Source organism: Bombyx mori, chromosome 1 (assembly GCF_030269925.1).
Source record: "Bombyx mori chromosome 1, ASM3026992v2".
NCBI classification, from domain to species: Eukaryota; Metazoa; Arthropoda; class Insecta; order Lepidoptera; family Bombycidae; genus Bombyx; species Bombyx mori.
The window spans coordinates 8,141,199-8,161,715 of record NC_085107.1 but is presented as its reverse complement, the minus strand read 5'-3'; the positions used below and the strand labels follow the sequence as shown (position 1 = coordinate 8,161,715).

The 20,517-nt window shown below is 33.9% G+C and overlaps 1 protein-coding gene across 2 annotated transcripts in view; it reads right to left on the bottom strand.

Annotated features, from left to right (window-relative positions):
• LOC101741260 (carboxyl-terminal PDZ ligand of neuronal nitric oxide synthase protein) overlaps positions 1 to 20,517 on the bottom strand; it is a 166,661-nt gene that overhangs the window by 119,681 nt on the left and 26,463 nt on the right. For both annotated transcript variants that reach the window (XM_012693629.4, XM_062668593.1), the window contains exon 2: positions 56 to 330. In XM_012693629.4, the coding sequence (XP_012549083.1) occupies positions 56 to 262 (207 nt within the window). In that variant the 5' untranslated portion in view covers positions 263 to 330. The remainder of the gene's footprint in view (positions 1 to 55; positions 331 to 20,517) is intronic.

Here is a 20,517-nt window from a genome sequence, read left to right as displayed (position 1 = left end):
TTCACTTAGAGATGCTGTAACAAAGGGGCTACATCGTCTTAACAATTTAACGTACCTTAGCTTGAAAGGCGATCCCGTAATCGAAAGCCTCATCCGAATGCAAAGGGATCCTCGTATCGAACTCATCGTTCGGCACCAAATTGTATTCCTTCGTCGATGTCATTTTCTTGCGCCACTTTAAAAGCCTCATCGGCACGCGTTTCCAGGTCCTCGCCTTCAGGATCACGCGCACGTAACGAGTCTTGCCGTCCCGTCTAAACATCGAGGCTCATTATCGAAAGGCCGGGGTTCAAACGAAACTCTCTTCTAACTTCGAACGCTTATTGACACCTGTAAACAAACAAATAAACTCGTTAAACTTTCTGATCCCCATAAGATATATTAAGCCTTCGTCAAACAGAACGCGTACTTAGCGCCGCGTACTTAACGTCGCGCTCTTTTATAATGTCACACAAATTGACTAGATGAGCCCAACGCTCCTTGACGCAACGCAGACGAGCATACGGCCCACCTGATGGTGAGTGGTTACCGTCGCCCATGGACTTCGACTTCAGAAGGGACAGAGCCAAGCCGCTGCCTACCGAATTTGCGCATCGAATACGGTTATTGCCTATCATTTATGTACAAAGCAGTTATTGTCGCTTATTAGTCACGTTTGCCTTTCAAGCGTCGATATATACCGACGTTACGAAAATGTAAGATACGAACGAAATATTTATTGTAGTACTGTGATAATTTGATTGATAAACAAATTGAACAGAAACCTAAATATGTACTGATAGTGGTTTCCTTGGTAAAGTAGCTTGCAAGTAACGTAAGAGAGAGAGAGAGAGAGAGAGAGTATTCTTTATTGTACACCAAAAAACAAATAAACAGTGCGATAAATTAAAAACAAAAAAAGTACAATTGGCGGTCTTATCGCTAAGAGCGATCTCTTCCAGACAACCATCAGGTGGACAAGAATCATTTGGAAACAAACTACGCGCGGTGTACCATTCCAGTGAAATACATATACATATATGTACACATACATATACACATACATATCTCCAAGTAATTGGTACATTAAAAGTCATAAAAGTAATCTGCTGTCCTTCTTGAGTAATGAAGTTGAAAACTTAGATACGTTGGAATAACAAATGCTTTAGCGTACAAACTACATACTAAATAAACTTCGTATTTGAAAAAAATATCTTATAGGGATCGATCACAATAAGATCGACCGTATATTAAGACAACTATGAAAACTTTAATGAAAAAAAAATCGAATTGGTTATTTTATTGAAAATGACGGAAATCACTTAACTATGGAGCCAATTTTCAATCAAAGTCAAGTTCCCTTCAAGGGCGTTGTTAATAAAATGGCAATAAGCCAATTACGAATCCTTTGTATACAGAGCATAGCAACACGTACGCTTAATATGAGAATGGTATGACCAAACTTTTTTTGTCCCATGAAAAGATTTCGAAGCACGAACCACAATAAAACAACAATGGTGATTTCGGCGAAAAGTCGGCTGTAGGTTATTTAATTTTAACGTTACGCCGAATCACGACGCATGTAGCCCTAAATATATTTTTTTAATGCTTGACTTTGATTTTTAGCTGTAGATTTAAAATTTAGTTTACAAATTAAACACGTTCCGTAACTTGAGATTTACCGACAAAATGCACCGCATGTGTATTATTTGTAAATAAAGAATCGTGCAAAAGTAAAAAAAAGACGTATGGCACTCGGGAACTGCCGTGGTAGAGCTATTGCATAGCATTTTTTATCAACTTATGCAATTATAATTAGACCATGATAATTTAATATTAAAACAATAATAAAACAAGACCACGCTATATTCAACATTAATAAAAGCAAAACCTTAACTGTCCCCTTCACACTCATAAGCTAGACCGCGCGAGAGAGAGATGGGCAGATTTTTTATGATGCGCATGCAGTGTGACGTCACGCCACGCGCTTATTCACAAACACTACACAAGCGCAACGTGTGAATGTGTTGAACGCGAGCTACATGGTAGGCGGAGTGAGGGGTGTAAGGTTTTTTTCGTTACGGAATTTCATGATTCGGTCGCCGCGCTCCCATTTAAGACAGAAATCATAATTTTGTAACTGTTCAGAAAATACATAGTTACTAGACAAATATAATGTACCTTTATTCAAAATTTAATTATACGCGCTTTGTTCCGGGATTTCATTAGTTGAAATGAAACAGACATTTTGCCATTCAGACACTCGACTAAATGAAAACTGCGCTCCTTCCAGTTCTTGTTTATTCTCGTGTACCTCATAGTTCCACAGTAACGTTTAGCTATTCAGTAGTAAAGTAAATATCGCAATGTACTTTATAATTGTTTTACAACAAATCCCAGTCAAGAACCCGCACTATTGTATTCAGGTTAATTGTAAGTTTTTCAAAATGAAACATCTAAATACATACGTTAAAATTTGAATACCTAAAATCTAATAATATCTACCAATAAATTATTTGTATGTACTTCCTCTAGTAATACAACTCTGATTGAAGTCTCAAAATGCCTCATGTTTCAAAATCAACTACATATTGACGTGTTTACGGCCGTCTGGTGTAGTGGTAAGTGACATGGTCACTACACAAGGGGGTCGCGAGTTCGAATCCCGCCAAGGGAAGATATTTGTATGATAAATATAAATGTCTTTCCAGGGTTATGGGTGTATATTAAATATATGTATGTGTATGATAAAAATATTATATTTATTTCCGTTATCTGGTACTTGTAACACAAGTTCTTTACGAACTTAGCACGGGACCAGTTAACGTGGCGTGATTGTTAGTAAATATTTATTTATTTATTTATTTTATAAATTCCAGTACACTGATAAATAAAAAATTTGAATTGAAAAAAATTTTTTTTTTGCTTAGATGCTTAGTGGTTACCGAAGCCCATATACATCTAAAACGTAAATGCCGCCACCCACCTTGAGATAATAATATTATGAGTTCTAAGGTCTCAGTATAGTTACGAGTACAACGGCAGTATGGTAACAAAAACATTGCATGTTAACACAATAAAGCTACTGCTATAGTCTCCTATTAAGGTCAACAAAGACTACGCAACAACATTGATTACAAACTATGCAACGATGTAATCAATTTAAACGGACTGGAACAAAACTCGATCACACTTATACCCATTAATTAGTCTCCCATACGTTCTCTAATCTGTGTTATTGATGACAATTTCCACAACATCTTTTTTCTTTCTCCTGCGAACGGCTTATCGTTTACTGAGGCTTCTTGTTTTGGATAGAAATATAATGTATCCAGACGAAAAGAGCTTCACAGAATATCGCCTAAGTTATTTGTGAAATGATTTGGGATTGATTGTTTGCGATTGTCAATAATTTTGTACAACGTACCTGAGGTATGGTACGTCACAACCCTAACATTTGGGGAAGACTGATGAACCAGTAATTCAATGTTCCAAAATAATATAGAGCATATTGCTTGAACACACCGTTAATCTCTAATATCCTAACTATTTCTACCGCGAAGTAGTCATGCGTTCAGAATTGAAAGATCGTACACTCATTATATCAGAAAAAATCAGCCTCTGATCTCATGACTCAACCACTTAACACCAGGAAGGCTGGCTGTAAGACGCCTACGCACCTAGCGTTATAAATAAAAATAACTAAAAAAAATTGTCTAAGACATTTTTTCACCAGAAATTTCTATTTATTTTGCCCTACACTGGTTTTGTAATTTAAAAGTTTAATGATTTTAGTGTATTAATTTAAAAGAAAAATTTAATATTTTAAACAGAAGAAAAAGTAAAACAGGATAAAGCGTTTTTTTTGGAAAACTTTAAATTCTATTTTCTTATTGTATGATGCAGCATAGCGGGCATCTATTATGTGAGTAATAGCGAATATCATAATATTGTCATCAATAGAATATCATGTGCCGGAAGGGCATGTGAAAGGTAAAACCACTAAACAATATTACGAATAAGGATTTACACCGGGAGACTTAGTGTCTCGTAAATATTTTTTTTAATACATAAGTACGCCCCTAAATATTTTTTCATATACAAATCAGCACTTTTAGGTATAAAGAAACATCACAACACTCATAATCGATGTATTATCAGTTTCGTTAGTGTTTAAAAGTTTTCTATATCCAGTCATATCCCATCAGTCATTGTCAGTAAACAAAAAACGATATTGATCTTCCAATAATACGCCTACCACATAGCCGCGGTAACAGCATTCGTTTTAAGTCAGGTTTAACGTATATCTGGAATGACCGCTGAAATATACTAGGTAGAAATGATATCAGTTGAAATATACTAGGTAGAAATGACGACTGGATTGAATGAATTATTTCATGACGTTGACGACACAAACTAGCAATTGATGACATTATATCGGAATTAAATTGTTATGTGTTTCAGTACTTTCAGTTTGTTGCGCACTGAACGATCCGTTTTCAAAGCTGTCTGTAGAATTTAACATTTTGTTAAATCTATACTAATACATAAATCCATAGTGGTTTTTACGGATGTTTTGCTATAACTACTGAACCATGCATCCGATTGACTTGAAACTTGGTATCCATGTAGAAAATACATGTACCTAATGGATAGGCTAACATTTATATGAGTGTTGGACTCCCTACACCAGTTGCGGGGGCGTTAATGATGAGAGTCTTTGTGGGAGAGAAATAGTAATGTTAATTTTAAATGCCCAGCGAAGCTAGTATATTTATATTTTTGAAATGTCCCAGACAGCTACTATGTATTTATGACATTCTAAATAGTAGTTGAAATCTCTGTGCGATTTCGATTTCGGCGCATCCCCGAGGCTGTTCGGTTTTAATACTTTCATCCACTTTTCGGTTTCAGCAAACATTGATCGAAAAAAGCTTTTCCAATCACGGTTTTCACTGTCCGGAAAACTATTAACGCTGTAGATTGACTCGCTTTGTCAAGGACGGTTTGATTTCGTTCGAGCTTTATTTGAACACCGCTACTTTTGAGTATTCCAAAGGCCATTGATGAATGGAAGCTAAAACCATACATGACCTAGATTAAAAAAGTTAATAGTTGCCTTTAAATTTGAGCAGAATTTAATGAAAAGAAAACTTTTTCATTGGCAAAGAAAGAAGCCGCCTAGTGACCAATTGTTTTACCGCCCAACGCTCGATAGAGAAGTTACGCGAAGCCTTTCGATCACGGCCCGCGAATATTTATTAGTTATGATTTGGTTTGCAAATGTAAATTTAACTTCCCTAACTTGCTTGCTCTAATAAATTTTGACAAATGGATGGATTGCTTGTTTGAGGATCGATTCATTTCTCTGGAACATGTCGTGATTTGGCAATCTTCAAGTTTTGCTTTTCGGCGAATCAAACTAGTGACATATGTTGATCTTTGATGTTGTCAAACATTGAGAAATGAATGAATGTTGTAATTGTTTTTTTGTATTCTTTATTCGCAGTTCTGTATTCCTCTTGCATTCCTTATTTTAAGTATTTATTCTTTGTTTTTAATCTTGGGTTCCAAATGAAGTCCTTATAGCGATATTTATCACAGAATAGAGAAGTAATTAGGTAAAACCTCAATCGCGCTAGTGACATTTTAAGCAATTTTATGACTATAGAGCAAAAATAAATAAAATTCATAGAAAAATCTTGAATAAAAACGTTTTTATAGGAAAACAGTTTCACAGTTCTATTTTTTTCAAAGTTTGGACAATTATTGACAGGAATAAAACTTAATGCCCGAGAGACAAAACAAAATGTCTTTGAATAGTTTGTTGGATCCCGTACACCTGGCTTCTTCTTGAAAAATTGCTGCGAGATGCACCGATACTATTGGCGCATGTTTTGATTGATAGAAATAAAAATATATTTATAAACAATGACTTCTCTATACTAAAAGGAAACTTTATAAAGTAAAATCTAAGTAAATACCTAGATACATACATTAGTGGCCCTAAACTCATCAGTGGCTCTAAACAAAAAAAAGATACTGAGCTCTTTTGTTTATGCCTATGCTTATCTAATAAATAGGTAAACAAAAAACTGAAACACAACATAGCTTAAAAAACGAATAGTTACATAATAAAAATAATTTTAATAAACGCTGAACTCCAAAACATTTCTTTTTCATCGGCTCCTGTAAGTTTCCAGTAACTCGATTCAAAGTAACGATAAAGAATCCGATTGTTATGAGAGAACCGGGAAATAGGAGCGTTGAAGCAAAGCTTATTATAAATTTATTTAACAGGAATTCTTGAGATTTCGTCTTGATAAATAAACTCTGCGATTGAATGCAACATTTATTTACTTTTTCATATTTTAATATTATGGTGAAACCGCTGTTTGAAAAGGCTTCTTTTTTGATCACCGTATCATGATTATTGGATATTTCATCGATTCGAACTTGAAAAAGGTGAAGTATTTAATTCGTTACGCCTAAGACGATTGACGTACATCTATACATATAAATAAAATTGGAGTGTCTGTTTGTAATATTCAAATAACTACTTTTTACTAAGTACATGCATATGAATATATATACAGTACATACACCAAAATATTTTTTTTTACAATTATTGTCTGTCTGTCTGTTTGTTCCGGCTAATCTATGGAACGGCTGTATTGATTTTGACGGGACTCTCACTGATAGGTAGCTAATGATATAAGGAGTAACTTAGGCAATTTTTTTTAGAATAGCGCCCCTGCCGCTCCGCAGCGTCACCCGCGGTACGACAATAACATCGCGGGACTCAGCTAGTGTAAAGATAAAAAAACAGGTCACATTCAAATCAATTTAACAAAAATGTAATAGCTTTGGTATCGATCAGATAATATTGAATTATAAGTAACATAGTTGATTAGATTTACTTTAGGAAATTCCGGAAATGATGAGTAGATTTCACGCTCAAAACGAATTAAAATCGAACCAAAGGAGGGAATCTATTCTCTAAATCCTTACTAACTTAATAGAGAGACCTAGAATACAGAAACTGTTTTATTGTTTAATGATTCAATGGGTACCATTCTAAATGCAATTATTGTTCCGATTGAAGAGAAAACCAATCTTGTCAAGTTCAGTTGCAATCTATTTGCGTCATCCAGCTTCTCTACTCTTTAGTTACAATTAAATTCTAGGTAAATTTTAGATTATTGGCATTTTTTTTTATTTTTTTTATCGAATGTATGATTGTCCAAATTAATATCAGCTCACTATTACAGTGCAGTATCGTACAAATTACCGAATAATTCATCAGATGGTCAACAGAAGTTGTAAAGCCAGCCACGTAAAATATGGCACCGTACTGTCTATTTCCGTCGCGAAGCAATTATTCGTTGCGGTTTTAAGGGTGGCACAGCCATTATGCATTTCTATTGAGACGTCTACCCAAATCACGCGGTTAGCCGCTTAACATCATGTCAGCCCTGAACTCGTCACCGAGAACAATAAAAACCGTATAACTAAGAATTTTTGCTTTTTCTACTACTTTTTTACTTTACTACTTTTTTCTCCGATGGAAAAAAAGCATTAAGATCAATAACGTAAATGAAAGAAAAACCTTTAAAAGAAAACACGATATTTGTTTGAACGTGTATTTTAAGTACCTTTTGTCTAATCTAGAATCCTTTGTTTATTCTATATTCTGACTAAGTTGTTAACGTTAGCCGTAAAATGCGATTGCGTTCGAAACACAATTCTAGGAGTGAAAAAGTTGTATTTTTATGGGAAATAATTCGTCATTAGTTCGAAAGCTTTTTGTTTATTTGTGTTCCGAGAACGCCAAAATGAAATGTCAATTCAACTTGAAACCAAATAATGTATTTAAAGAGTCTAAAGAAACAAACAGCTCGCATTCAGAGGATGAAAATTAAACACGACGAAATTTGGAGATCGTAACTCAAACATTGTCTTTTCCAATTAAAACAAGAATTGAACACGAAACCTTTCCGGTGGATTCGGAACACAGAATTGATCACTTTTCATCAGTTCCAAATTGAAACAAAGACACTAAATACATAGGAATGTATTTCCCGCTGTGATAATTACGTACTATATGTGTATATAAGTGCATATTATGATATTATAGTGCAGTTTGCTATTATTATTATTATTTTTCTTTTTTTTTTATTGCCCTTGTAGATAGACGAGCATACGGCCCACCTGATGGTGAGTGGTTACCGTCGCCGATAGACTTCAGCAATGCCAGGAGCAGAGCCAAGCCGCTGCCTACCGCTTAATACTCTCCATAAGCCTCGTTTGAAGAAGGACATGTCATAGCGTTCAGGAAACATCGTGGAGGGGAAGCTCATTCCATAGCCGGATGGTACGTGGCAAAAAAGACCTCTGGAAATGCACTGTGAATGGCCGCAGTGGTCCAGGTAGTATGGATGAACTCTACTCCGGTGGCGGGCGGTGCGATGGTAAAAACGAGATGACGGTATCATCTCGAACAAATCCTCAGAGCACTCCCCATGGAACTCCCCCCCAATGCTATTTGGTAATACTAATATTAGAAATGACGCCACAGGACTGACCATGATCTGACCTTTTTCATTGCGATAAAAATGCACAAAACTCTTTTTATTAAACTAGTGGAAACTTTAACGTATCAAATCGAGTTTGATGCAGTTTGTGGGTCAGTGTTAGTAGAGCTCAAAATAAAGCTAGCCTATTAATGTGTTCGTTTCGCTCAATAAACACCAAACCTGACTAAACAGACAACAATCAAATGACAAAAATTTTCAAGAGAATCTTTAAAATTGCCTTTAAATTCACTGACAATAGATAAAAAAATAATATTGAAATTTAAGATAAACGATATTTAAGGATTATTAATTAACTCCCATTAACAAAGAGACAGCTGTTATAAGTTTGGCTCTTTGTTTGACGTCTTAGGCGTCTCTTGGTGTGTAAAATTGGGAGTAAGAAAGTACATAGCCCCAAGCGATGGGCGGATCAGGTATAGATGGAAAAGTAAATCAATAAAGAGATAACCATAAAGAGAAAAACAATCATATAAGAGATACGATTTCTGGTAATGATTATTTAAGGAAGGAGCCTCCGCCTTGAATTTATGTCTATAGTGATATGGTTCCGGATTGGACGAATTGGGTAATAAGTAAGAAGTCATCATCATCATCATCATCTCAGCCTGTCTACTGTTCACTGCTGAACATAGGCCTCTCCAACTGATGTCCAGTGCGGTCGGTCCGTTGCCACCTGCATCCAGCGTGTATCCAACGTTGGAAGTAAGAAGTAGGCCTGAACAAAATACACGGATCCGCATGAGCATACCAGTACCAGTAGTTAGCTACACTTCTCAAAGTTTTGTTTGTAAGTACACGCAGTTTTAAATTACATTTACTGTAGTCTATGTATTAATACGTGAAGCAAAAACTTTGTATCCCTTTTTACGAAAATTGCGCGGACGGAGGAGTATGAAATTTTCCACACTTATAGAGAATATAGAGAAGGAGTGCACAATGCTAATTGTTTTTTTAAATAAGGCATAATAATACATTAAATCAATAAAGAAAACATTACACACACTACATACCATGTATTTGACGCACACACCCATGCATACTATTTATTGTCAAACTTTTGTTCTTGACGTCTGTGGTCAAATTGAGAATAGATTAAATATTGTTTGTCTTTGTTAATATTTTTTATCGTGTAGTCTTGGCAAAATTTGTGATTATAGAAGTATAAAATACAGTCATAATGGTGTACAAACTTACAATTCCAATTAATTATAGTCGAATTTCGACTACTGCGGGACCTCTAGTTTATGTAACTTTGTGTAATTATGTAACTTGGCCTTTTTATGTAACTAACATACAAATACAATTAGTGAAATATAAATAACAGGAAGAAAATTAAATGCAATTTTATCCAATTCATCGTCTAGGAATTTTCTATACCTATCTCTATCACATGTTCGTGACTCCTCTTCCAACTTACAATAGACATCAATTACCTATGACACGACGTCATGATGTATCATGCTTTCGCTTACATTTTCTTCAACGTGGAGTTTACTTAACAAATCAAATCAAATCAAATCAAAAAAAATTTATTCAACATAAATGAAAGTACATACTTGTTGAACGTCAAAAGAACTACCGCCAATTCACAAGAACTAGCCTCCGTCCTGAGAAGAATTGGCAAGAAACTCAGCGGGCATGTTTTTTTTTTTTTTTTTTTTAATAAATTATTATTTATTAATTTTTTAATATTACATTATTTTTTTTAAATATGAGTTTTTTACAATGAGTATTATAACGTAACAATTACTACAATATTGAAATGCCCGGAGCGAGCAACTCATTCCCACTTTGTGCAATCTTCTAGATAATCATTGACTTTATAGTAAGCTTTATTGCACAGATGTTCTTTAACAGTTTTCTTAAACCTATGTATATGTAGGTTCTGAACATCTTGTGGGATTTTGTTGTACAGGCGCACAGACAAACACCCGAATGAATTTCGTATCTTATGTAACCTACTCATCGGCACAACAAGCTTGTGTTTGTTCCTAGTATTTCTATTATGTATGTCCGACTTTTTAGGAAACTCCTCAATATGTTTACGAACATACATCAAATTTTCAAAAATGTACTGGGATGGCATAGTGAGAACTTTAATTTCTTTAAATTTCTCCCTCAGGGATTCCCTTGAGTGCATGTTATAAATAGCGCGTATAGCTCTTTTCTGCAGAATAAATATCGTTTCTACATCGGCCGCATTGCCCCATAGCAAAATGCCATAGGACATGACACTGTGGAAGTAACTAAAGTAAACTAAACGAGCCGTGTCCGCGTTTGTTAACATTCTAATTTTTTTTACTGCGTATGCTGCAGAGCTGAGCTTACTCGCCAATTTATGAATATGAGGTCCCCATTGCAGTTTGGAGTCCACTGTTATACCAAGAAATACGGTTGACTCAACAAGCTCCAATGATTCCTCAGAAACAATTACATCACTATCCACTTGTCTCACATTTAAAGATGGTTTAATACATTTTAAAGTAAATTTAATACATTTAGTTTTCTTACTATTCAATAATAGGTTATTGATACGGAACCAATGAACCACACACGAAATCGCATCATTCACTTCGTCATAGACTTGTAATTGTCGTTTAATTTTAAATAATAAAGATGTATCATCTGCGAATAATACGACCTCGTGTCGGGACTCAATAAAACTAGGTAAATCGTTTATATATATTAGAAATAAAAAAGGACCCAAAATGGAACCCTGAGGTACACCCATTTTCAACAAGGTACCTGAAGATCTATTACCTTTCACATCTACTGTTTGTATCCGTCCTGATAAATAGGAAGTAATAAGTTCCAATGCACCATCCCTAATACCATAGTGATGTAGTTTCCTCACCAATGTTTCATGTTCAACACAGTCAAATGCTTTGGATAAGTCACAGAAAATTCCAAGACAATCATGTGATTCCTCCCAAGATTTAAAAATATTTTTGACTAGATAAGCACCTGCATCAGTTGTAGAGCGACCCCTGGTAAACCCGAATTGTTTATTATGAAGCAGGTTATTTGAATTAAAATGTTCTAAAAGTTGTGTCAAAATTATTTTTTCAAAGATTTTACTCAACGTAGGGAGTACTGAAATAGGTCTATAGTTAGAGGGGTCATCAGTACTACCAGATTTAAAAAGAGGAATCACTTTACTATGTTTCATTAAGTCAAGAAATACACCACACCTAATACAATCATTAAAAATACTAGCAAGATGAGGAGCAATAATGTCTATTACAGACTTCAAAACCTTTACTGATATTCCCCACAAGTCAGCTGTATTTTTTACATTAAGGCTATTAAAACTTTTTATTATATTGCTTGAATTAATTTCCTTAAATTTAAAAATTTCATTACATTTGTTGACATGTTTATGCAATAATATTTCAGCTGCTGTGGGGGATGAATTTAGAGAAGTGGTAGTTGAAACTGGAATGTCAGAGAAAAACTTTTCAAAAGCATTAGCCACATCTTTATGACTAGTTACCAATTTATCATCTATTTTTAATGAGAATTCTTGGTGGCTATTTCTGACTTTTCCACTTTCTCTACCAATGATGTTCCAAGTCATCTTTATCTTGTCAGGGGCATTTTTTATTAAATCACTTAAATGTAAAGATTTTGCCGCTAAACAAACTTTTCTAAATACTTTTGAATAGTTCCTGACATATTGATGAAATGTTTCATCATTATTATAGGCTTTTTCAGAGTACAGATCATATAACTTTTTTCTACTTTTGTACACTCCGGTTGTGGCCCACTCGCTGAACACTGTTTTGTTTTTTAATGTTACAGTTTTAGGAATAAATACATCAGCAAAGACCAAATTAATTCTCTCAAACATATTCTGGTATGACAAATTTGGGTTATGGTTATAAATAATTTCTGAATGTTCTTGCTTAATATTTTTTCTAAACTTCTCAATTCGTTTTTTATTAATAGGAACAATCACAAGAGTATTTTTATCTATAGAATTGATATTAGATTCAAAAGACACAAATTGTCCACTATGATCTGATGTTAACTGATTAATAATTTTTTTGTTAATCGGTGTTACATTTGTAAATATGTTATCTAAACATGTTGCCGATGTGGTCGTTGTCCTAGTAGGCTCTAAAAATAAATTTGGGAGGTTATATGACTTTAACAGTGTTCTGAATCTAATAGTGGTATTTGTGTTTTCTAAAAGATTAATATTAAAATCACCACATACAAAAATTTGTTTATTAGAAACAGAAAGCTTCAGCAATGCATTTTCCAAAATATTTTCAAAAGAATCATATAACGCATCAGGAGGTCTGTAGACGCAGACAACAATGAGGTGCTCAAGCTCAACACAGGAAATTTCAATAATTCTCTCAACAGAGAGGGCCACTACATCCTTTCGTTCCTTACATTTCAAACATTTACTAACGAGAATCAGTGAGCCACCGCGAATAGAGTTCTCTCTGCAGAAGGAACTTGACAACTGGTGATCATTAAAATTAAACAATAATTCATAATTTCTAAACCAGTGCTCAGTAACACAGAATATATTAATATTATGCATATTTAAAAACATTTCAATTTCTAGCTCTTTACCCATCATCCCTTGTAAATTTTGATGCACCAAATTGAATATGTTAATAATTGAAACGTTAACGTCTTTTAAAACACTAACTAAACACTTACGTATTTTACTGGGAAACCATTTTTACGTGGCCCCAGAGTGCTAGCGGCATGTTAGAGTATCTCGACTTGAGTCTACCCAGCTCTCAGCTATTAAGCACACGTCTATAGGCGCTTCGTGTTTATTCGTCTAATTTCACAAAACAGAGAATTAAATTTTTGTTCAAGTTAGACATCCGAAATCATGAAGCGCCAAATTTTAATTGGTTGTCGAAGCTCGTAGACATAACAAAAGTGCATACCACCAGCTTTAGATATGAGATTAAAATCTTGATCCTCTGTCCGAAAATAATTAATAATCAGCAAGTCATTTATTTCTTTATTAGTTGCACCAACAAAGTGATCAGCAATACAAAGCATTAACAAATTGACAATAAGTACATGACAGACGTCACCCCGATTCTAAAAAAACAAATGTTTATTTACTTTTGAAGTTGTTCGGTTCGTTGAACTTTCAGTTGCTCATTACTTTTTCTTAGCAAAAAAGGACTTAATACTTTCCTCTGTAATATTTCATATTATTGTACTAATAAAATATTTAGCGAACGATGTCAATTCAAGACTGCCTGCCTCTAGCAATTATTGTACGTGTTTCGGGACTCAAATGAATTTAATAAAAACACATAAGAAAGAAAAGCGTCCAACATTTTCCTTTACTTCTATCAAAGTCAATTCACAAACAATATATGAATTTGTGTATAAATAATAAATTGAATATGTACTCGTTTTTTAATAAACATTTTTGTTGTTAAAGAAAAAAATTAGGAATATTAATTTTATTTCATAAATCTATAAACAACTCGAAAAGTTCATTTTTTTACAATGTGTGTTGACTGCTTACTTGATATTAAGTGGTAACCCGAGCCAATAGGTTTTATAACATGAATACTGCTACCTACCGTGAGACTAGGTAGAGCTCTCAATTACAGTTTCAACCTAATCGTTGGGTGATTGATCTATTTCGCTGCTATTCAAATTAGCGAAACCTAAGATAACTCTTTTAAGTTAATCCCAATACGATTACAACATTGTCTTGTTTCGACCTGTATGGATCGAATAACAAATAAATTGTATCGTATAATAGCTCGTACACAGCTATCCACTAATTTTCCAGATACGCCGTCAACCAATCTCGTCGTGACGGTCTCCACGGTTTATTATATTGTCATTGCGCATTGTCATCATAAACTCGCAATATTTGAAATCGATATGACGATAAGCAGATTGATAAGATGTCTTTACCAGATGGTTACAGTTTAAGCATGGTTAAAATAGCATTGCTCGTATGGACCCAATAAAGTGGAGAAACCGATGGTAGTAACTATAGTTGCCGGGAGAAGATCACGCGAAGGCTCACCTACTCGCTGGTCACGCTGCTCAGATCTAGTAAAGATGCTCACCGATGCCGATAACCGAGGCTATAAAGACCGCCGAGGACAGGAAGACGTGGATAAGCATTCAACGAAGACGATCGACGTTGAGACGTGATCAACACTTCAAGCTAGACACGACCTTCAGCAATAAAGAGACTGAATAAGGAGGAAAATAGCATTTAGAATGGCAAAATACTATTGTGTACCTATCTATTATCTTAATTATAGATGGTCTTAAATGTTTGTGAACTGTTTGAATACGGAGACAAATAGGTAGAGTAGTTTCCGAGCGTTATCGTCTAGTATTATTTGAGAGGTACAAACCAAGTGATGTGTGGATTTACCATAATTACGAACTCTTTCCATTTATTAACTTAATCGATCATTATAAAGCAAAGAGCGCGCGTTTTCTATGTGCGTGTAATGGTAAGAACTACAAGAGTACATTAAAATTTTTCAGTTAGTTCACTCATCCCAGTTACTCCCTTTATAATCGCTTTAAAGAACTCTTAAAATGTATATGGGAACAGGTTTTTAGGATATTATTAGCACTAGTATTAGGCTAGATTATAGTTATCAAGAATGTTCATAGATTACAAATATAGTCACATTGGCCACATTTAAAATAATCTTCAAAAAAGTTTGGTCTTTTTTTCATTTTAAGGCATTGCCTCTACAGACACTAATTTCACAAATTAAAACGCCAATCATGTTGGAATATTCTAATAAAATAAGTAATCGGAGATGTGCAAAATAAGAAAACAAAAAAGATAAAAGCTGTGTAAAATGCCCAGACCAACTTGAAGACGTTTGGAAGCTAAAATAGATTTATCAGCCGATAGTAAATTGATTGTTGGGAAGAAATCCCCTGACCACAAGAACTAAAGAAACAATCAGTACAATATGTGCTAGAGATAGAAACTAAGCTATACGTCTTAGAAAGAAACTATGTGATGGTTTGGTTTATAATCTGGCAATCAATTGACCCATATACTTTCAAGGCGCAATTCAATTTTGGAATTACAGCTCTGGACTATGACTATATGTTAAAATTTCAATAACCATTGAAGAATACGAAAAAGGTTTATAAAGCTATGTTTTGTGCCTGATTATCCTAAATTTTATATGCTGCTTTCAATTAAGTGCTAAGCTTAAGTCCTAAACCTATCTTTAATGATCAGGACTCAATTTATCAATAAGTAATGGTTTGTCTCACAAATGTCATAGTTTATTTCCATAAAGGGATAAGGTATGCCCGTCTGGTTTACTTTAAAATAGTTACGTGTACTTGAAATTATGACTATCATAATGATATATGATATACCTATATATAAGTATATACATAGATGACATTAGTCATTTTCTTATAGCATTTTATTATGATATTTTGTCTCCAAGAACAAGTTTAAATGCATTTTATTTATTTGAGCTAAGCTAAAATCTTTATTACATTAAACCCTACAAGATGTCGGGTTAATATACTGTTATGGGTTCAAGAGATGCGGTTCTCGCTAATTCGAAGCTCAGACTAGGTGACTCCAACATTTAGTTGTCATTTTAAAATGATATTGCTGTCGTAATTTCTTTTATTTTTATATTGCTTTGGAAAATAATATAATAGTATTACCAAAACGAACTGATATAAACCAGTCCATAGGATCGCTATGATAATCCGGTCTCCCCTAATTCTTGTTTCAAGTAACGGCGATGAGCTATACTACAAGCGAGCTTTTTTTTTATTGCCCTTGTACGCAGAAGAGCATACAGCCCATCTGATGAAGAGTGGTTATCGTCGCCCATGGACTTCAGCAATGCCAGGGGCAGAGCCAAGCCGCTGCCTACTAAGCAAGCAAAATGAGCATGGATGAATAGTATCATTTTATCATTTTACCTATTACTGCCGCAAAGTAATCATGCGTTCAGGTTCGAAGGGTACGTCAAGAAGAAGCAGCTTAGGATGGGTATATAACTGGTGGCTCAAAGGCCTTTTCGTCATCATCGGGTGGATGAACACGGAGTCAGCCAGGAGAGGAGGGTTTTGCGAACAGCAGTTGGAGCGCCTCCAAAGAACACCTAAAATCTCAAAGGCAACTGCTTCGCGGATGTATCTACTATCAGACAGGAATCGCGACCCGTTGAGATGATCTGGCGAACAACTTAGATCTTAGCTTTAAAACTGCAGACATGATTGGTGTGTGACAGCAGTGACTTAAATACATTTTTTTCTTCGCTTTGCTATATTATTTTGTGGATATACCAAAAGATGTCATTTGTGATCTACACCGTTTTGATAATGGAACAAAAACAACGAGTATAATATATACCGTATGACAGTTCAAGTTAATATCCAGCGAAAAGGGACGCGAAAACGTTATGAATATAATATCACATAATAATCTAACGTTTTGTCATCTTTGGTGAATGTTCACTTTGTATGCACATACAAAACGAATTCCGAAAAGAGCCGGCCTTCAACTTGGCTGTTTTAAGACGTTATATATTCTATATTTAGCATACCCCGTGTAGGAGTTTTACGAAACATTTTCGTATCTAAAAATCGTGTTTTAATTTTGGCATTCTAGTGTTGCCAGGTAAGAATCATAATTCTTCACAACGTTTAAATTATGTCATGTCCATCTAATTTGATACTAAGAACATTCAAAAGGTATTTTATGTTATTTTTACTATGTTATTTTTTAATAAATTAAAAACTTTTTAAACCGCTTTTATGTGACCATCGAGAAAGGAACTTTGAAAACACCGCTTAACTAACAAACAAAAGGCCAATTTAATCTGTTCAATCGAATCAAATACAAAGTATTTTATGTAATAGACGGTGTTTCATCAAAATGAATTTCTTTCGTTTTTCTTATTCGAATCGACCGGCAATTTTCGTAAATGGTCCGTGAAAATATTGGACATGACTCTTACTTTGCTCTTTTAACGGTCACGTGGGCAAGGCTCTTTTAGAAAACTTTACTTTGGTACATTCAAAGACATTTTAGTTCAGTACGGTAAGTAGTTGAGTTATTGGTACGTTCTAATTTTAAATGCATATCATTAATGAAGGAAAGGGTAAGAATCGTTTGTAAATTATGTAATCGAATATTTTAGCTGAATATTTTGAAATAAGTATTCGAACTTACTGCTGGCAGGATATATTGGATCCACTAAAAACCGGGTGAGCGGTGTGTTCGATAACCCGTCAAAGCAATAAAAACTAAATAAACAGTTTACACCTTTTAATTTTGATCTCGTTTATTAAATTGTCCTTGCGAACTTATATAATATTATAAGTATGAGTGTGCCAGGGCCAATCAAATAATGCGGCCAATTTTTTTAAAAAAATGTGTCCCTAATACACCTTTACAAGTAATGTTGAAATAGAGTAACTATAAAACCTAATAAATTGAAAAATAATCTTATTTGTCTATGCTTAATATGCGAAAGTGAGTTTGCTTTATTTGTTACGCTTTCATATCTTAAGCATTCAACCGACTATCATTAAGTTTTGCATACGCGTTGTCGCGAGTGCAGGTAAAGACTTTAGTTATCTTTCACTCAGAAAGAAGTACAATTCCCGACGTATGCTTGAATATAAGTGTAAGTATATAAAATAATATGTATATTCTAATAACTTTCCTTAATTTCCTTTTAAACGCATCGTGAAACTAAAGAGGTTAAAACAAAAATGTGAGTGGAAACTCTACTATAGTCGGTATAAATCTCAGAACCGTTTACTCCACAATCTCATTAAAATGCAAATTTGAAAGTTTCTCATAATGTAATCAACGCTTTTAATAACTAATTAATAGTGCTATACAGGAGCAAAGCGGAACGTGCTTCAGCGAGATTCATTTTAATCATCGGTTCAATAAATATTTAATCATAAGGCCGATTTATAATAATATTTAGTTTGTCATTTTATACAGCAATATTCTTGTTATGTTAATATTAATAAGATTTTAGTTTATAATTTACGTAAAAATTTTCATCAATCGACAACTCTCCCCCATCCATCAATAATGATAATTTACTGTTTACGGATAGTTACGTCAGTCTAGTCCAATAACCTACTTCTTATAATTCAAATAATATGAAACATTGGAAAAAAGAAAATTATAAAATTATATATATTGTCTTTTTTCTAATACATGAATATTAAACTTGAGTACTCAGCAAAGCGTAGTAACCAAAAACTAAATATGTGTGTCAGAGAATGGAAAATAAAATGCTTAGGAAACACTTAGATTCCTGTAAGCTCCAGTATTAAGAATATTACAAATTTCACATGTAAATCCAAACATAAACCAATATAAATAGAGATTGTACGCACATTTGATGACAGCTGTTTGAGCTGTTATCTTAAGATCGCTTTAATCGCCCATACCTCCATCAAAGGTCTTATTAATGGCATTTGAGAGTTTGAAGATGGAGATATGTCACATAAGAAAAGAAGTGAGAAAATGACTTGCCTAAAATCTAGCAAAGCTAATGTAAGTCACATTCCTTGCTAAGTCCAAAAGAGATCATTAGATCATTAAGTCAATCTAACACAAAAAATAATCATATTTTACAATAAGAGATAAAAAAAAGGTTCTTTACTACATTTTCGATTGAACAATTTTTCGTTAAAAACATCAGAAAATATTGGGCTGAATCATCAGGTTTCAAATGTACGTACGATATAAGAATACTAAAAACTAATGAACAAATATTATTTTGTAAAACATGAAACGAATGAATTTTTATAATCACTTATGATGATATAGCATCATCATATTATCTGTCATCATCGTCAATTTAACGCATACAGAACATCAAGTTACTATGACGCGTCATAGACAAAGGTGCAGCGATCATAATGGTTCGTGGATCCAGTGCGTTGCGCAAGTTGAACCTAGTCGTTCAACTACTTATACTTCGTAAGAATCAACAAAGAAACGTCTCATGCATAGTGCAGTTGTACTTTCACTGCATACTTGAGAAGTGAATAACTATCTAACCAATAAATTGTATCATTTAATTCTAAAACACTTATATACATTTGAAGCAAAATATTGTAATAGGTAAAATTAAATTAAATTATTATTTTCGAACACTTTTTTTTTAAATAAATTTATATCATTTTGTCATATTACTTTTCAATAACAATTACGTTAGAAAGGAGTTTAAAGTAATGGTTCCACGGTTAGAAAGAATACGGCAATCTGAATAGGTTTAAATCAATAACTTAGCTTTGTGCATTTATCGATAGACATAGCGTGTTCGATAATATTAATATTGCTAGTTATTAGTATATTTTTGTTACGGCTAGATAGACGAGATCAAACACGAATGTCGCCGTTAATATTGAAATGTGAAATAGGAATCTTATTTTTTAATACATATTATTTGTATTACACTAATCATCACCCTTACATAACATCATATGCAATTGGGGCCGTAAATAAAACCTAGTACTCAATAGGCGACCACCTTAGATATCAAATATACATGATATTTGAAATTTTACGAAACTATGTATGTAATTGTAAAAAAGAAATTGGAAATGTAATGTCAACAAAGCTAACATAATGTATTTACGGCTGTTCTACACTTAAAGTAGAAACCCATGAACATTTTACACATAGCCTTGACCGTACTTTTCTCTACGAGCCCACTACACGTGTACCAAATACGAGAATCTAATATCTATTTGGAGCTAGTTCATAGTAACTTCGAGAGGACTACAAATAGCATTGAGATAATGAAACACTAGATTTGTTTTACGGTCGGATGAATCCTCCCGGAAAATTAACTTTTTATAGCCCCGACGAAGCCATGATAAAAAACATTTTGGGTTGTTTTATTAAAAAGTAGGCTGAGCAGGTGGCTTCGTCTGGAGGTCACTC